The sequence below is a fragment of the Moschus berezovskii genome, chromosome 4 (genome assembly GCF_049115385.1).
Source record: "Moschus berezovskii isolate FMDL1 chromosome 4, NW_MosBer_1.0, whole genome shotgun sequence".
In the NCBI taxonomy this organism is placed as follows: domain Eukaryota; kingdom Metazoa; phylum Chordata; class Mammalia; order Artiodactyla; family Moschidae; genus Moschus; species Moschus berezovskii.
The window spans coordinates 20,901,204-20,919,593 of NC_142463.1; the positions used below are offsets into that span (position 1 = coordinate 20,901,204).

The window sequence follows — 18,390 nt, forward strand, 5'->3', positions numbered from 1 at the left end:
AAAGAGATGGGGAAAGGGGACTCCCTGCCCAGTAGGGCACTGTTGAATTTTGTTCTCTGAGAGAAAAATCAAGAAGGGCTACATGATGTTTGCCCAAAATTTATTTTATAAGAAAAATTTTGGTTAAAAAAAAGAAAGGAATAAAGGTATGAAAGGGACTGGGGCCTGGAAGCAGCATGGTAAGCCCAGCAGAGAGGAGAGGCCTGGTAATGGGCACTCCTATCCTTCACTAAAGCCTGGGTACCTGCTTGAGAAAGGAAAGCAGGAACCCTGGGGCAGGGAAGGGGACGGGGGCTGTCCTCAGTGATTGATGACCACCGAAACCTCCCGGCCCAGGGTACTGGGTAAGGAACCCAAAGGCTCCAAACCCAGGTGTGGGAATGCCTTTGCTGGGCCCCATCAAGGCCTCCAGGACCTCAGTGCAAGGGAAAAAGGAAAAAAGAGAAAAAAGGTAGCAGAAAGAGAAAGACAGAATTGGTGGTTGGGAGTTCTGGGCAGCCCATGCCTCAGCCCCTGCAAGCTGATGGTACTGAGCATGGGCTATGAGGCATGGGCCCATCACATGGTGCTGACATAATCTGCGAAGGCTTGGGATGAGTCCCACGAGTCGCTAACCACATGGCAGGTGGCCCGGAGCCGCCGGATGGCTTCTCTGGCTGTGACTGCATCCTGGTCCAGCCAGTTCTGGAAGAGGCGCAGGTGACCAAAGGCCCCACGGCCCCAGCGCTCCAGCCGCTTGGCGAACTCCAGAAGCCCATCTGGCTTGATGCAGTTGGAACTGGTAGGGGTGAGGATCAGAAACCCAGGAATCAATTAATCCCTGGTCTGCAGCTTTCTCCCTTGTCATCCCCTACCCCCACGGGTACCTGATATCCAGCTGACAAAGAGAGGAGGATGAATCTTCCGAGAAAACATCTGCCAGGGCCAGTAGGCCAGCATTCCCTGGGGAGATGGGGAGAAATGCTCATCACCTTTACCCCAGGATAGGAAACAAAGGTATCCCAACCCAATTCTGGAGAGAAGCCCAGCCTCCTAAAGCCCCAGCACAACTGTATCCCAACCCCTGTCTTCCCAGTGGAGAGATCTGTGCCATCCCCCACTGAGTTTCTAGGTCAGAGGACTGGCTCCTTCCCCCTGTCCCTCCTCAGGGCCCTGTCCCCACCCAGGCGGTTCCCTGGCAGCCGGAGGCCCTTCAGTGTGGAGTTGCCCTTCATAGCAGCAACCATCTCGGGCAGAAATTGGGCTGGGCGCTTCTCAAACAGACGGCAGAAAGAGAAGGTAATCTCTGTAAAGAAAAATTGGAACAAGTTCTGATGGCAGCCTGAGAACTGGTGCTGTCCCACCTGCCCCTAGGGCCTTAAAAAGGGTTATAAGCATTTTAGAGTCCCAGGAGAAAATAATTTGTCCAAACCCTCAAGCAAGGTTGCAACTAAGTCAGGATTCAAATCAGAGACCGCCTATGTGGAGACTCTCTAGATGGTGTTCTCCATTCACTTCCTTTCATGCAGGGGTGGACATTAGTGACAAGTCTATGAGGGGCGCCTAATAGCACTTTTATCCCTTCCCACCACCATCATTTCTGTCAGCTAGGGGAAGGTAAGAATACTTTTAGGTGAAGTACTCTACAAGTGAATAATTTCCCATGTTTAGGAAGTGTTACGTTGGGGACCTTCTAGAAGGAAGGTGATGCAGGTTCTGTAATTTTATAGTTATGAGGACATAAGACTAAGAAAAGGGCAGTGGCTTGTTGACTCAGTGAGACCGTGGCAATTCTGCAGTGAGGACCAATGAGTCCCTGGGTTCTAGATGAAGAACTTACCTTGAAGAGTCAGATTCTGTAGCAAAAAGAGCACCTCACTCTGACAGTCAGCCAGATTCATGTCGTGGAAGCTCAGCCTCTTTAGGGTTAGGTTGTACTCTGAATTGGGAGAAAGTTCATGGACTTTAGCTTTCCCAAAGAACAAAGTCCCCTTCTACTCTCTTCCCTTTATCATTCTAGCTGAATCATACCTTTGAGTGTCTGCAACACAAGCCCAAAATCTTGGGGAGATGCAAAGGTGGCACTATCCAGGGACAGTTGCTGCAGAGAACCTGAGGCCTTCAGTACAGAGCAGAGCAGTGGGGCTGGCTGGGCTCCCCGTGGAAATCCCATCTCCAGCTGTTCCAGGCAGTTTTCTGGATATGGTAGGAAGAGAAGATTCTAACTGGTTATGTCTACTTCACTCCCATTGCAGGTCTCATCCTGTCCTTAAGGGATTCACTGAAAAATCATTTATTCATCTACTTGTCCTTGAGTGCCTATATATGCTGGCAGGATGCTAATACAGTTTAGTCCTTGCCCTTAATGGTACTTTTAATCCAAGAAGACTACTCAGACACACATATAAATTAGAGTATGGAGAATGGTAGGCTCAAGTGGCACCAGTGGTAGAGAACCTGCCTGCCAATACAGGAGACATAAGAGACGCGGGTTTGATCCCAGGATCGGGAAGATCCCCTGGAGAAGGAAATGGCTACCTACTCCAATATTTTTGCCTGGAGAATCCCATGAACACAGGAGCCTGGTAGGCTGCAGTCCGTGGGAGTCACAAAGAATCAGACATGACTGAAGTGACTTAACACATGCAGAATGGTGGGATATGAGACATGTAGGAACTAAGGGAACATATAGCACAGGGACCCATCAGTTTGGTCAGTTCGGTTCTTGGTTCAGACCCCTTTCTGGAGTGGATGTGCCAGTGACTCCCTACTAGGCTAGTGTTGGTCTGAGATCTACCCAGCCCATGGTTATCTTTAAAAGTGAAATATTTTAAAGTCAGTCGTGTCCAAGTCTTTGTGACCCCATGGACTCTACAGTCCATGGAATTCTCCAGGCCAGAATACTGGAGTGGGTAGCCTTCCCTTCTCCAGGGGATCTTCCCACCCCAGGGATCAAACCCAGGTCTCCCACATTGCAGGAGGATTCTTTACCAGCTGAACCACCAGGTAAGTCCATCTTTAAGATGAGCAGGCTCTAAAGGGAACAAATTCTAGATAAGCCAGGAATGTGGTTTAGAGACCTGGATTAGAAACCTTTGGCCTAGCCCACACAAATACACCTGCACATCTGTGAGGAAATACACGCATACAATGCTTCACCTGGTATCTCCTCATCCCCAATTATGTTGCTAGGGGGCCCTGCGTTCCCAGGCACAGCTGGGTTGTCCCTCTGGCTAGGGTGGTCCACACGGATAGAGAGGACCCGCAGCAGGGGCAGGGCTCGCACAATAGCACGTGTCAGCTCCAGGATGGGCAGTGGTGAGAACAGGTCACTGAGATGCAGGGCACGGAGGCGGCATCCAGCCTGGACTGACAGGGCCCGCAGGCTGTCCAGTAGACGGAAGATATTAGAGCCCAGGCCTATGGCAGGAAAGACATTAGGTCAATCGTGGGAGTTACATCAGGGATAACATTCAGAGACAACTTCAGATATTTCTATTGATTAAACTACCAAATCTGAACTTTGGATCAGATTATTTTCAATGATTCTCAGTTACTCATGGTCTTGCTTTTTCCTCAGGTAACCTGCCAACTGGTGTCTACTGTCATGCCCTCAAGCATCAGTCAGGCCAGAGTCACAAAACATGATAGAATGTGGGGCAGCATGTGGTTGCTAGCTGAATGATGGGCACAGACAACAGCAGAGACCTCTGGACTTTTCCTGTAGGTCATGGGTAACATCTAAAATTAAGCTGGAGAATGACAATGATCCAACAGGGAATGCTTTAAAAGTGTCACTGGGTGGGAATAGGGCAGAAAACCATATTCCACAGAAGAGGGTAGGATCCAGAAAGGTTAGGGTAATTAATGCCACAAAGCAAATAATTCTGTGGAAGCTACACACCTTTATCTCTGGACTGAGCAGGCTCCTGTTGATTCATTTAACTAAACCTTAACTAGCCCCTGGTAAATAGTTTTTCTTTTTTTTGCTACATAAGTCATGAGCAGCAGATCTTGTTCCTACCTGATAACAAAAGCATGTGATGGGAACTGGGGAAACAGAGTACTGTGAAAATAAAAGGATGGGTACTTAACACCCAGGCTAGCTTACATCAGTAAAGACTTTCCAGGCAGGTCCTAAACATAAAAGAAGCTAAAAGGTGGAAGAAGTGACTGGCAGAGTGAACTTTGCATATATCAAGACCTAAAGGAGAAAGTAGCAGTTTCCAAGAACTGAAAAATTCTCAATGTGGCTGGTATGTCAAGTATAAGGGAAGGAAGTATTCAACTATAGCGGTGAGCAAGGGTAAGAACATGAATGACCCTGTAAGTAAAAGTAGGTGACAAGAAGCCACTGAATTTTTAGATGAATGAGTGACAGATTTGCACTTTGAAACTACTTGGAACGTGGCATAAACAACTATGGTGAGTATGGAGGAACCTGAAATGATGAATCCAGGTGAGAAGTAATGATAATCTGAATTAAGGATGTGGACATAAGTGATTCTGAGAGATTGTAAAAAATACAACTTGTATCTTTAATATATGTGGAGTAAGAGATATATCTTCAATGTATGTGGAGTAAGAATCCAGGTTTCTTTAGGGCAGTTGAATCATCTGTGATGTCACTGAGAACAGAAGGTGGTGTATTCAGCTTGGGGAATGTGGTTTATAAATACTGTGATTCCTAGTGTCACAGGGAAAAACTGGTCTGAAGTTAAGATGTGCTAATGACAAAATGGAGTTGTCTTCAGCATGGTTGGCCTTTGAAATCAAGGAAATGGACAAGATTGTCCAGGAAACGTGTAAAGTGGGAGAGCTTTGAGAAACTGAGTATTAGAGCAAATAATGTCCAGAAAGGGAGAAAAAGAAAATTTTGAGGTAGAAGTGAGACTATAAACATGAAGAAAATGTAGAATAGTAGATGTCAAGAATTAATATGAGGACTGAAAAGCATATATTGGATTTAGCAACATGGATAACCTTGGTCACCTCTAGGTCCATAATGCAGTAGAGGGAGTGTAAGCAAGGCTGAAGTGGCTGTGAGTAGAAGAAAGCACAGGTAACTCTTAAGGTTGTCTGAAGGGCAGGAGCGAATAGGACAGCGGAATATATGGAGGAGGTATGGTGGTAGTTTTTGGTGGATACATGATCCAGAGAAGAGAGGCAGCATTAAGTAGTTAGTGCTTTAAAAGCATGAGTTCTGGAGCTAGGTTACCTGGGTTTGAATTCTAGGTCTATAAATTGTCGACTTATCCTGGGCAAGTCACTTGGCTTCACAATTTTAAGGATTAAACCAGTTTTAAGAATATTTAAAGTATGCCAGGCACATAATAGGCAGTATATAAAAGTTCTTATTAAGGTATTTGAAAAACAAGCTTTCCTAGGGAGGTGAGAGTATGCATCCAGAACACAAGCAGATGAGTTAGCCTTAGGACAGCCATTTATCCCATTGTGATGAAAAGAGTGCAAATGCCGAAGTTTATAGGTTGGTTAACAAGGTGAAGGAGTTCATGTGTGATGGCTTCTATTTTCTCTGTGAAGCAGGTGAGGTTTGCTAAGAAAGAAAAAGAGGAAAGGATTTGGAAGTAGAGTAGGAATGGAGCTGACATTGCAAACAGGGTTCATATGAGGTTGAAGACCAGCAATGTATATAGTACACCAATCTACGATTGTGTGACTTTAGCAGCATTCAGCAACATAGGCAGATTCCTGGGTTTAATCAGAACTGAAGTTTGGCTAGCTGGGCACAAGGTGGGCAAGAACTGAGGACTGTTAGGCGGGTTGCTGGTCTGATCCTTTTTAAAAAAACAAGTGTCCCACAACTTTTTGTACAGCTCCTTTGATATGATAGGTAAGATACCACCTCAGCCCTCTCCTTGGGCCTATATACGTTATACACTCCCAGCTGCCCTTGGTTAGCCTACCATATCTAAAGTAGACTCTTCAGATTCTCACTGCTCCTCAGGAACCCCTGCTTCCATCTAGATCAAGCCATAGATGATATATCCATCTTCTATAGCACGGAGTCTGCCACCAACTCTCCTCCCTGAGGTGGGTAGGGCCACATCTCTGGCTTCCTGATCATATCCCCTATTCCCCCCCCCACGACAGGGTTGGGCACAGCCGGTGCTGCTGGGAGACCAAATCTCAGCCCTCCAGGGCACTCACCATTATAGGAGAGTGTGAGGCTCTCCAGAGACACCCAGGAGCTCAGCAGGTGGCACAGTGTCAGAGCCGCCTCTGTGGAGAGTGGAACTGTGAAAAGCTCCAAGGTGGAAATGCTGCGGAATCGTTGGGAGGCTTCCAGCGCTGGGAGCCCCAGGCAGCTGGGATCTGATCCATCCAAAGCTCCACAAGCCACTTCCCCAATCTCCATCTCTTCCCCATCCTCTTTCTCACCCGCCACAATGAAAACAAAGTCATACAGGTCTTCGGATTCTGCGCCACACCCCTGACGGGTGCGAGCACCCTTCTTCCCTGCAGCTCGCTTAAAACGCTTTAGGGGCTTAGGCTGTGGGGCTGAGCTGGCTGGAGCCCGTTTAGATGAGGATGTGGAAGAAGAGGAAGCAGAGGCAGAGGAGGTGGTGGCTGGAGCAGAGAATGGGCGTTTGGTGCCAGGAGCCTCATGGGAGGTGGCTGGAGGGAGTGGCTCCCTCTTAGAGTCTGTGCCGCCTACTGTCAGGCTCTCCTGTGTGCTCTGGCGTGTTACCCGAGTGGCAGATGCAGCTCTGGCCGTTTGCTTAGCTTCACTCTTACGCCGGGAGGCCATCAGAGCTGCAGCACATCGCTCAGCAGCATCTCGGCGAGGCCGGCGTGAGCCCAGCAAAAGGGACCCTTCATCTCGGGATGGGGCCCTGCCTCGGGAGGCCTCTCCACAGAGGCGGCAGGGCGGACCACCAGGGCCTGGCTGCCAGAAGCCAGCACTCATGGTGAGGATAAGAATGAAAAGGGCTGACTCGGGCACAGGCCAGGAGTACAGCGACACCTGGCTGACAGCCCCATGGTGAATAAGCTGATGTAACAGCTGCCGAAGTGACTGCTGAGCAGCCACATCGGAGAACAGCAAATGGCGGAACTTAAGGGTGTGCAGGGAACTGGCCAGGGTCTCCAGAACCCTGCGGTTAGGCTCGGCCACCAGCTCAGTTGCACCCTGCAGCATGTTGCAGATGGTGAGCTGCCGGACGTGGCGGGAGCTATGCAGGAGAGGTGAGAAGCGCTGGTCACAAAGACGCCTGTCAGAAGACACATCAATGGTCCCACGTAGAACATGGGAAAAAAAGGCCTCCATAAACTTGGCTCGCCAACAGGTCACACTCTGAAAAGCAGGAGAACATTCCAGACAGCTGTGATACTAAGTGGTACCCATGGGATCCAGTTTCCTTCCTTCCAATAGCTAGCTATTTACTAAGCCAAGTAATGTTCTAAATAATACGCAAGTTAATTTAATCCTCACATCTTTGAGGTATATGTTACTGTTAGATCCAATTTACAGGTAAGAAAAACAAGGCACAAATGTTATTGCCGGTGATTACATATTAAGTGGTAGGATTAAGATTTGAAACCCAGGAGGGAATTCCTTGGCGGTCCAGTGGTTAGGACTCTGAGCTTTCACTGCCAGTGGCCCAGGTTCAATCCCTGGTTGGGGAGTAAGAATTACACAAGCTGTGTGGTACAGAAAAAAACAAAACCTGAACCCAGGAAATTTGGTTCCAGAGACAATTTTGCCAAAGTACCTCTCAAGTGAAATATTTCTGTTATTTCACATTTTAAAATCTGATCCTACCTTTTCATTCTTATCGCTGCCACCTTTATTCAGCCCCTTATTACCTAACACCTGGTACTTCATTAGCTTCCTGATTGCTCTCCTTGTTTCCCTTCTCAAACTTTTGCACAAGTCCACTGGGTTAATCTTTGTATTAAAAAAAAAAAATGATTACACTATTCTCCAATACCCCTATTGAATCCCCAATGCCAAGGGGATCAGGGCAGCAGCACATTTGAAGTTCCTCAGCCTGGCAGAGAAAGCTGTCCACAATATGGCCTCTGCCTACCCGAGAAGCTGTATCTCCCACTTGCTCATGAAAGCTCTGCTTTGGCAAAACTGGTCACCTCATGGACCCAAACCTGCCTTTTTCCCTTCCTACATCTGCCAGTAATGCTCTCCACTGCCTGGTCAGACAGACCCCCTGAAAGGACCTATCAACATTTTGCTCTTTGAGGCTGTTCATTTCTCCCTAAGATTGTAGATCTCACTGACTGCCCCCCACTTTCTACTCCACCTCCTACTTCTTTTGGAACTCATATGTCTTTAGACAATGGTAAATATGTCTCTGGTATTGTCACTCTGCCTGTGTACATCATGTCTCATCCCAGCCAGATTAGAAATTCCTGGAGAGGAGGGACCAAGTCTTAGGTTTCTCCAAGGCAATACTTGGATATGAGGTTTCACCAGGCTATTCTGATACGTTTAGGAGAACTCTAAACACACGTGATTTTTAACCTTTGGAATACATCAAATTTACTGTGGACTTTTTCTCCAAAATTCATATGCCATGTACCCAGACTTGGTGATTACATCTGAGGTAAGATCCAAGCATCTTTATTTTCAAATCTCCCCCCAGATGATTCTGATGTATTTATCAGAGATTAGGAACTACTGCTACCTACCTCAAAGGACCTGCCTACCTCAAAAGGCAAATACTTCCCTAAATCCCCATTCTCTCCTAAGGTGCATAGAAAGTCTGATGACTTAAAAGTGCCATCTCTGCCACATACTCAACCTCTTCATTTGTAAAATGTGGATAATATCACCTTCACAGGTTGGTTGTAAAGATCAAATTAGACAGTGTAAATGTAAATTATAGCACTTTATAAACTGTAAAATACAAAATGTAACTTTACTGTTAATGATAATTACCCTACATGGGAAATGGACTTCATGGAGGCAAAGCCTGTTAAGCAGATTGCTTATTCAGCCTGAAGCAAAGGTAGTAGGGGCGTGAGGTTCCTCAAATCTAAAAATAAGACACTTCTTTTGGCTTCTACCCTACCTCCATGCATTCCTCCTACCAGACTGACCCTCAAAAGAGGTTCTTGTCAGGAGCCAGGCTCCTATTCTCAGGCAAAATTGTTATTCCCTTTGCTCGAGCTGTTCCCCGAGAATGCTGTAATAATCAGGAATGACTTCATGTTTGAGCTAACTGGATGGCAGCAATAAAGACTCCTCCAGCTGCAGTGTGGGGCATGAGGGGAGCAGGAAAAAATACCTGGCAACCAAATCTCTACTTAGCCTTAATGGAAGTAAAGAAGGGTATTCCTGAATCCTTCAACCCATCCTCACTCAACACTTTTCACACATTTGCTGGCCTACACAATCTTGAAAGATACTTGCAGGTAACCCTAGCAAGGCTTTAACTTCACAAGTGAAGTAGATGGTTACTATGAGATCTGGGTCTAAGATAATGGACAAATGTGAAGATCAAGGTGTAAGTTTCCAACTATAAGGCATGTGGAATATGAACTTGAGATAACTAAATACTTGGGTTTTTCAGACATTTTATTGGTTCATGAAGACAATGGGAGAGAATACTTGAAATTGGACTACCTCAGACCCGTGATAATCAGTGAAAGCAACATGACATAGTGATTAAGAGGATGTGCTCCAGGGCCAGGCTGCCACAACTGGATAGGTCTGCCATTCACAAACTGAAACTTTAGGCAAATCGCTTTTCCTCTTTCTGTGTGTTTCATCGTATATAAACCAGGGAAGATAACTATACCTACATGACAGAATTATGAAAATCAAATGTGTAAAAAAATTAGCTGACAACTATCAATGGGTCCTTTTTGAGGAATTAATGCATAAACAGACAGCAACTCACTGTCACTTTATTCCATCACCACCTTGTACAAGATTCTATGCTAAAATTTCAAAGCTGAAAAATAACCTGAGAGATCTAGGAGTCCAAGCCACTCATTTTATAGACTTGTACACTATAGTTCAGACAATGCAAAGTAATTTGAATATTTTCTTTTGGGAAATGACACACCATCAAAGAGGTAAAATGGCATTTGCTTATCAACACAACTAATCCTTGGCCCATCCACGATGGGCTGGTAGCTCAGGTAGTGGTCAGGAAGAAATGTGTGTACAAACCAGGGAGAGCTAAATATTTTCTTATACTAAACTTTTAGAGCCATACTCAAACTATATATTATTGTCCATTGTTTTTCTGATAACAGGAATAGTTTATGGAAGCAAATCAAAATCATGTGTAAACAAACTTTTTGGCATGTATATGTGACAAGCCATAGGTATTTGTATTTATAACACTGAGACAATTCTGAACAGTTTCAAATTCTGGGCTTTTTGAAGAAAGATTATACCACCACATCATTAAACATTTTTACCAGTATGTATTTAACTATTTCTAGAATGACTTTATTAATAATTTGAAAATATGGATGTACTATGTTTAATAATTTCTATATTACTGAATACTTAAATTATTTATAACTTTGTTATAATAAACATCTGGAAATAAATCTTCATGAGTATCTCAGTTTTTATATACCATAAAATATAATTTTAGTTGAAGAATTTGAGCATTTTTTAAAAAGACTCTTGACAGTTATCACCAGATTACCCACCAATAAAGTTTTCTGCTCCTGCCAACACCATATTAAAATGCAGGTTCTGCCTACCCCTGGAATTATCTTTTAAAGAGGTATAATTTTACTTTCGCATTTTTTATTATTAATGAAATTGAACATTTTTTTACTTTATTGGAAATTTTTGTATACTTTGCGACTTATCCAAATCTTTATTCATTTTACTGTTTGCCTTTGTCTTATTCTCTGTATCCTTTTATTTTGCAAATATTGGTGCAAACATTCATAATTTCCTAGTTTATGCACCTTTCGAATCATGTTTGGGCTTCCTTGGTGGCTCAGACCGATAAAGAATCTGCCAGCAAAGACCTGGGTTCCATCCCGCTGGGTTGGGAAGATCCTCGAGAAGGAAATGGCAACCCACTCCAGTATTCTTGGCCTGGAGAATCTTTCACTAAATTGTGTTTATAGTGTTGGCATTTTATGTGGCCAAATGTGTCTATATATTTTGTTGTTGTTGTTCTACCCATTTACTAGCACCCTCTACCCTGAGACTAGATAACCAGTCACCTTTATTTTTAAAAATTGTTTTGTGCTTTTACTTTTTACAAAGTAATCTTATATAGAAATTGAGTATACTGTAAAGTGAAGCTCTTTTTTTTTATTTTAAATTTATCTTTTAATTGAAGGATAATTGCTTTAAAGAATTCTGTTGGTTTCTGCCAAACAAGACTCTTAACTATTTTTTCCAAATGGTTAACCAATTACTAGAGAATAATCCTTGAATAATCCTTTATTTCCTCATTGCTTTGTTTCCAGCATATCTATTTTATTCTACAGATCTCTTAATATACACATATACTAGTACTACACAGTTTGAAGTATTATTGCTTTATGCTCTATCTTGCTCACCACTGTATACTTAGAACCTAGCATAGTGCCTGGAACTGTACAGTCACTCAATAACTCTTTGATTATGAATGAAGTGAAGGTTACTGTTACGCAAAAGTGGAAAGTGGAAGAAGACACCCTCTGGAATGGATATGTTCCAAGTTAAGACCTCTGTGTAGGTGACTGTGAGGCCATCAGGCCTGGGGCTTCCTAAATATTCTGAGAAACACTCTGAGACAAGGAAACGGCTAACAGACATTTCTTTTCAGGAAGCTTGAGATAATGGTGGAAAAAGCTTTCTCAAAGATACTACAATCCCCATCACTTCCTAGTCGACCACGCCACCTGGGAAACACTGTGACAAAGTGACTCGTTTCTTTAAAGACTGCAGAAAGCGATTTCCATTTTCCAACATTCTTGTGTCCACCTCTCTTCCTCTTAAGGCCTAAATCCTGCACATAATGCCTGATGATTTCGTTGGGCCTGTGTCTGTGCTGAATGCCAAGGACTGCATCTAGATCTGGAAGTGGGAAGCTAAAGGATATGGAGCTGAATGTTACTGAACTTAGTGTACACTCACAAAATAAATCTGTATTCCTGATAAGAGCTTGTTATCTTGTCACCTGGCCTTGTTCACCATGTAACGCCCAATTCAAATGATTACTTCCTAGGAAAGACTTTCTTGTTCTCTTTTCCTTCAACCTCCTTGCTATACTCAGTCATACGACTTGCCCTGCCATACATGATGTATCTGTTTGCAGATTTCCCCAGTAAGCTGAGAGTTTCTCAAGACCAGGGATTATGTCTGTACTGAAAATATTTAGCATAAGACATGGTATGTGGCAAGCTGGAGTAAATGTTTATTGAATTTTGTCTGTCCTGTCCACCTGATTATGCAGCAGCAACAGAGATGAGAGCTCTGTTGAGTTATATCTGAACCAATGAATAATAGAATCTTAGGGCTAAGAGGAGTCCTAAAAGTCATCTTGTTCAACATCTCCAACAATGCTGAATTTCTTTTACAATACCCGTGTGTCAGGTGGTTATCTGGACTCTATTAAACACTTAGTGATGGGAAGCTTATTACCTCTGGAATTAGCTTGTTTCATCACCAATAAGCTCACAGTTTAAAAATTATACATTCAGCTTAGAAAAATTCATCTTCCTTTAGCTTCCACCCAGAACAAGCCTATTAATCCCTCTTTCAGATATTTCAAGACAGTTCATATTGCTCAAGTCTTCTCTTTTTCAGGAAAAACATCTCCAGTCTTCCAAATGTGACTCACTAAGATGTGGCTTTGACTTCTTCCTCCACACTCCAGGGATAGCCTGACCACTGCAGAGTCAAGCAGGTCTATCATCCCCCATGTCCTTCAGTCTACATTATAGTTATATTAGTTCACACAGTTCAGGATACAGTCATTATATGAGTGGCTTTAGCACACTGTAGACTAAACCCCCTTAATTTTTATACTAGCTGCTGCTAAGCCAGACCTCTCCACCCACTACCCTGAGGTCATAAAATTGCAATTTTTTAGACTCAAGAGTTGATTTATTCTATTCAATTTCATCCTGTTAGGTTTGACCATTGTTCCAACCCTATCAAGACCTGAATCCAGGTTCAGGTGATCAATATGATCACTATCTTTCCCTGTTTTATGTCACCTGCAAACATGGTGAACAAGTTAAGTCAGTGACAAATGTTAAACAGGAAAGAACTTTGTGACGAGCCATTGGAGCCCTCTTCTCAAATTCATTCCATGCCTGCCCCTGCACTTTACCAGTACCCAGCTTGTGTTTGTGTGCTATTCCTGCTTTCACCATGCAAAGTCAGGCCAGAGCTCTACCTGGTGCCTTAACTTACTTCCAAACTGGAAGGCCTTGTCTTCATCAGCTCATCCCATAGTCGGCGCCAAATGGCCTGAGTGGAGAGGCCTGTAGAGAGAAATATCATATTTACTTGGCTGCTCCTTGGTCTCCAAGACTGAAGTACACCAGCCTTTTAATGTCCTTTTCGAGGTTCACAGGAGCAATATGGCAAACTGGTAAAGAGTACTGGCTCTAAAGACAGTCTATTTGGGTTTAAATAGCAAACCGCAGTCAGGCTGTGTGACCTTGAACAAGTTATTTAATTTTTCTGTACCTCAACCTCAGTTTCATTATCTATAAAATGTAGTTAATAATAGTGATTTGCAGAATTGATGAAAATATTAAATAAGTTTCTCCAGATAGAGTGCTTAAGACAGTGCTTGAGACAAGGATGAATGTTAGTTGTTAACATGTATTTAATGAGGATCTTAGGAGGTAGTCTGATAAAACAGAAAAACTAAAATTTCAAAAGATCTGGGCTCGGGAATTCCCTGTCAGTCCAGTGGTTAGGACTAGGTGCTTTCACTGCCAGGGCCTGAGTTCAATCTCTTGTTGGAAAACTAAGATCCCTCAAGCCATGAGGCAAGACCAAAAACGCCCAAAACGAGATTTGTGTTCTACCTGGCTTTGCTCTTAATTGTGGTGTGCCTGTGGTTTCATTTTAATTAGTATAATGGGGATCAAATACTTGTTCTGTGTTTCACAGGACATAGAGAAATCAGATAAGAAAATAGGTGTGAGGGTACTTTTTGAAAAGCATGAAGTTCTATGCAGGCATCAAGTGTCATATTTACCTGAAGAACATCATGGTGCCTTGCTTACAATCACTGAGAAAGAGACAGAAAAACACTCACCTTTCTTGAGGGCAGTTTCCTCAATCCTCTCCAAGTAATATATATTGAGCAGAGGTAAGATGCTTTGAAGTATTGGGCCTGGGAGGGCTACAAAAACCAAACACAAAATTTACTTTTTTCTCCCAGGGTTGTAAGCATTATTTATTCTACTGGAAAGGAAAACAGAAAGACAGACTTCTCATTTGACAAGTAGAATCTTTAGAAGCTAACCTAAGTTTAATTCAAACTCTGGTCCACTTATCTTCAGACATTTAGTTTGCAGCGGGAATTTCAGAGGCATGCACATCTTCAAGGGTGAGATAACCCCACAAAGCAAGCAGATGGGCTCATTTAGGAGCTGGCAGTTCACTTCTGCCCAAGCATAATGAACCATTCTGCATTTGAAAGGTCCTACTGAATATGTCTGATTAAAAAAAGTCCTTTATAATCTGAGCCCTACTAAATTCTCCAGCGCCCTGCTTTGCCCCCTATACTTCAGTCATACTAAACTACCTTTCTTCATTTACTTACCTCCCTGCTTTCTGCCCCTGTGCCTTTGTTACGCTGTTCTCTCCATCAGGAATGTTACTGCCATTTTCAGCATATCAACTACTCATCTTTCATGTATCATATGCCCTTTACCAAGCCTTTCCTGAATTCCCTTCTCACTCTTCCAGATTGGTCACTTCCATCCTTTGGACTCCCACTATACCCTGAACTAGCACTTTCCTATGAAGAATAGAAATAATTAGGTTCTATACTCTTAATTCAATATATCTTAAAAACAAAACTCACTCTTGCTAACTTCCCTAGATCTGAGAGGCATTGTAATATTGTGGCTAAATGGTATAGTCTCTAGAGTTGGACAAAACTGGGTGAAATCCTGATTGTATCACTTAATTATGAATTCATGGACAAATTAATGTCTTTGAGCCTCAATTTCCTTAATTTTAAAATGGAGATAATAATAACTACCTCTTAAGAGTGTTGTGAAAATTAAAGAAGACCATACTTGTAGACTTGAAGACTGTACCTGGCCATAATTTCACTAAACTTTAGCTATTATTATTCCTATTCTGTCAAGTTTCTCTGTCCTGCCAAGAACAAGTTTTAAAATCTTGATACCTAAGGAAATTATTTTAAAACTTACATTCCAGGATCTTTTATCCTTACTTGTACAATAACTGAATCCTGATATCCAAGAGTTTAGTACAATTGTTGTACATAGTAAGTACTCAATGTACCCGCTGAAGAAAAGCATTAATTCCGTTTGCTAATATACTAATGAAATCTCTCTACTGCATTCAAGATAAAGTCCAAATTCCATATCCTGGCATTCAAGGTATAACATACCTATTCTATTCCTCGTTATATCCTTTCCTGCTGTCTCTACTTATTTTCCCCTTCTCTCTCCCTACACAAAGAAATGCTAGTGCACTACTTCCAGGAAGGCTTTCTTGGCTGTTAGCCCACACTGAGACCTTGCTCCAAAATAGCACTGCTAGCAGGCCCCTTACTTGGCCCTTCTAAGAGGCCTAACTTGATTCAGCTCTTTCTGTGTGACTGTCCACCTGGGCAAGGTCCATAGGAGCTCTTCCTCCTCTGTCCCTCCAATATGCTCCTCTCTGTATAGCCATCCCCTTTCACAAACATTCTCATCCCCTATTATTCACAAACTCTTCTCTACCTTTCCTCAACCTTCTTAAGCCAGGCTCTTCCTTGCTTCTTTCCATGTGTGTGTGTCACTTGTGTCCGACCCTGCAACCCCATGGACTGTAGCCCACCAGGGTCCTCTGCCCACGGAATTTTCCAGACAAAAATACTGGAATCAGTTGCCATTTCCTCCTCCAGGGGATCTTCCCGGCCCAGAGATCAAACATGAGTCTCTTCTTGCTAGCTCATATCTTTAATGCTTTGACTTCCCAACTTGGGAACTTCACCGTCAGTCCTAGTTCCCCTTAGTTAGGTTTAGCATTCTAGAAGCTCCGGGCTGACACAGCCAGATCCACTGTATCTTCTTCCAAATTCCCCAGGATTTTCTGAGTCTCCTGCCCAGATCCACTGAGACTTTTCTCCCTTTCTCCCTGGGTCACCCTGACCTTATTCTTTTTAGTTGTTGGTCCAGGGCCTCCACAATCCCCTCCCCCTCACCAGGCCTAAGGACTGCTAACAGTCTTCCCTCACCAGACAAGACACTTGGGCCTCTTCAGGAAGGGTGCCCCACCCCCATTTCACCAAGGGCCTTCCTACATCCTTGGACCTCCTTAACCACTCCACTCCACCTTATTCCTAAAGGTCCAGCTCCCCAAATTTCAGGGTCTTTTCTCCACATCAGCCACCTCAGGGTGTAATCCAAATCCCCCATCCCAGGGCCTCAAGCCCCGACTCCTGACCTTACGGGAGGCCTTCCTCAGGCCTTCCTCCAGGCAAAGACACCACCACACCCGCTGAGGCCTACACTAGACCCTCTCACCGCCAGGGCCTAGGGCCTCCTCTCCTGCCATCCCCTCCCCCGTCCCGGGGCCTTCGGCCTGGCCTGGTCTGAGATCTCCTCACCCAACTTCAGCCCAGGCCTCCAGCCCCACCCCCTCGCACCAGCAGTCTGTCAGGCGCAAGGCCTCTTCAGCCCAGGCCGGCAGGCCTACCCCCAGAGCTCTCACTTTCCTCTCTTTCACACTCACTATCGGTGCCCAGCTCGTCCACCCGCGTTTTCCTCCTCAGCTGCCAGGCTGCACCAGCAGTACCCACCCCATGGCCCGGCCTCCTCGCGCCCATCCGCCTGCAGGCCTCCCTCCTCCGTTACTCGGCTTGCCCCGCCGCCGCTGTACTGCCAGGCCCCCCCCAGACAGGCTAGTCGGCTCACCGTCCCAGGCCCTCATCCCAGTGCCCCCGGCCACCCGCCTCTGCTACTCAGCCTGGGCGCCCTCAACGCAGGCCAGGCCTGGCGGTCCCGGCCGCTCTCAGGCCCCAGGCCTTCTTTCACTCCACCCGGACCCAGGCCTCCCGGGCGGCGCCGCGCCCCCTCCCAGTTTGGGTTCCCCAGGCCCTCGCCGCGCCTGGGGCCTCCGTGGCCCTGACCGCCTGCCCGTCATTCGCGCCTCAGTCGATTGCCGACCCGCTCCGGGCCTCCCTTCACCCGCTCTCTGGCCCTTCCTCGCCGCTCCGGCCAATCCGAGCGGCCTCCGGTGCTCCGAGTCCTGCCCGTCAGTCAGTCGCTCACTCAGTTTGGTACCCGAGGCCCTGGCCGTCAGTCAGTTCGTTCCCTCCAGCCCCGGGCCGTCAGACAGGCCTCGGCGCCCCGAGCCTTTCGGCCTCTCCCATAGCCCCATCCCCTCACTCTCCAGTCCGCTGGCTGCCCTCGCCCAGCGGCTTGGCCTCCACAGTCCCGGCCACTACGGTCTGTCAGGCAGACAGCGGAGGCCGCGCGTCGTCAGTCTGGTTAGGTTGCCCCGGGCCTGGCCTCCTGGACTTAGGCCGGGCCTCCAGGCCTCGGCCCCCGCCCCCAAGTAGCAGTGCCATCCCTGCCCGTCCGTTCGACATCCGAGGTTCTGCAGCCCGACCCAGTCCGAGTGTCACTTCGGTGACCAAAGCCCGGCTAGTCAGTCTTGCCTCTTGTCGCCCGGGCTCTGCCCGCTTCACCCCAGACTGGGCCTTCTGGCCTCGCCCCCCGAGCCCCCCAGCCAGGCCGCGGTGCGGGTCCACCTGCCAGTTTGGTCTCCGTCTTTACTGTGGCCAGTCCTGCCAGTCACAGAATTCTTGCTCCGACCCGAAGGTCTGACTTCCAGTGCCCAGAGCTGGGCCTTGCCCCAGGCCTCCTGGCCTCGCCCCCCGCGCCCCCCGGCCGCTGGGCCGCCTCCGTTCGTTGCCAGTGGTAGCCCCTCATCCCGCGACTTACCCCACACCCCGCTTTCCAGAACCCCCATATGGGCGCTCACCGCCCGCCCGCACAGCTCGAACAGGGCGGGGGGAGCGCTGGGGCCCGAGGCCGAGCTCTTCGCTGGCGCCGCCTCCCGGGACGTGGCCTCCATGGTCGTTGCTGCCGCTACCTCACAGAACCAGCAACTCCGGGCGCGCCAGGCCTCGGGCGCCGCCATCTTGGGGAGGTGCGCGAGTCCGCGAGTAGCAGTCTCGGGACGCCATCTTGAAAAGGTCAGCAGTTAGGACGGTTCCATCGACGATGTGGGGAAGACTGGGAATTGCGCTA

At 46.1% G+C, this 18,390-nt stretch overlaps 1 protein-coding gene across 1 annotated transcript; it reads right to left on the reverse strand.

The window, feature by feature from the left end:
• Positions 1-83: 83 nt before the first annotated feature.
• Positions 84-18,336, reverse strand: LRRC41 (leucine rich repeat containing 41). Its single transcript, XM_055403114.2, has 10 exons — positions 18,082-18,336; positions 14,208-14,294; positions 13,349-13,419; positions 6,151-7,297; positions 3,139-3,399; positions 2,011-2,175; positions 1,820-1,918; positions 1,163-1,285; positions 867-942; positions 84-778 (listed from the first exon to the last, which is right to left on the reverse strand). The coding sequence occupies exons 1-10, from the start codon at positions 18,278-18,280 to the stop codon at positions 559-561; spliced, it is 2,448 nt and encodes an 815-aa protein (XP_055259089.1). The 5' UTR covers positions 18,281-18,336; the 3' UTR covers positions 84-558.
• Positions 18,337-18,390: the final 54 nt, after the last annotated feature.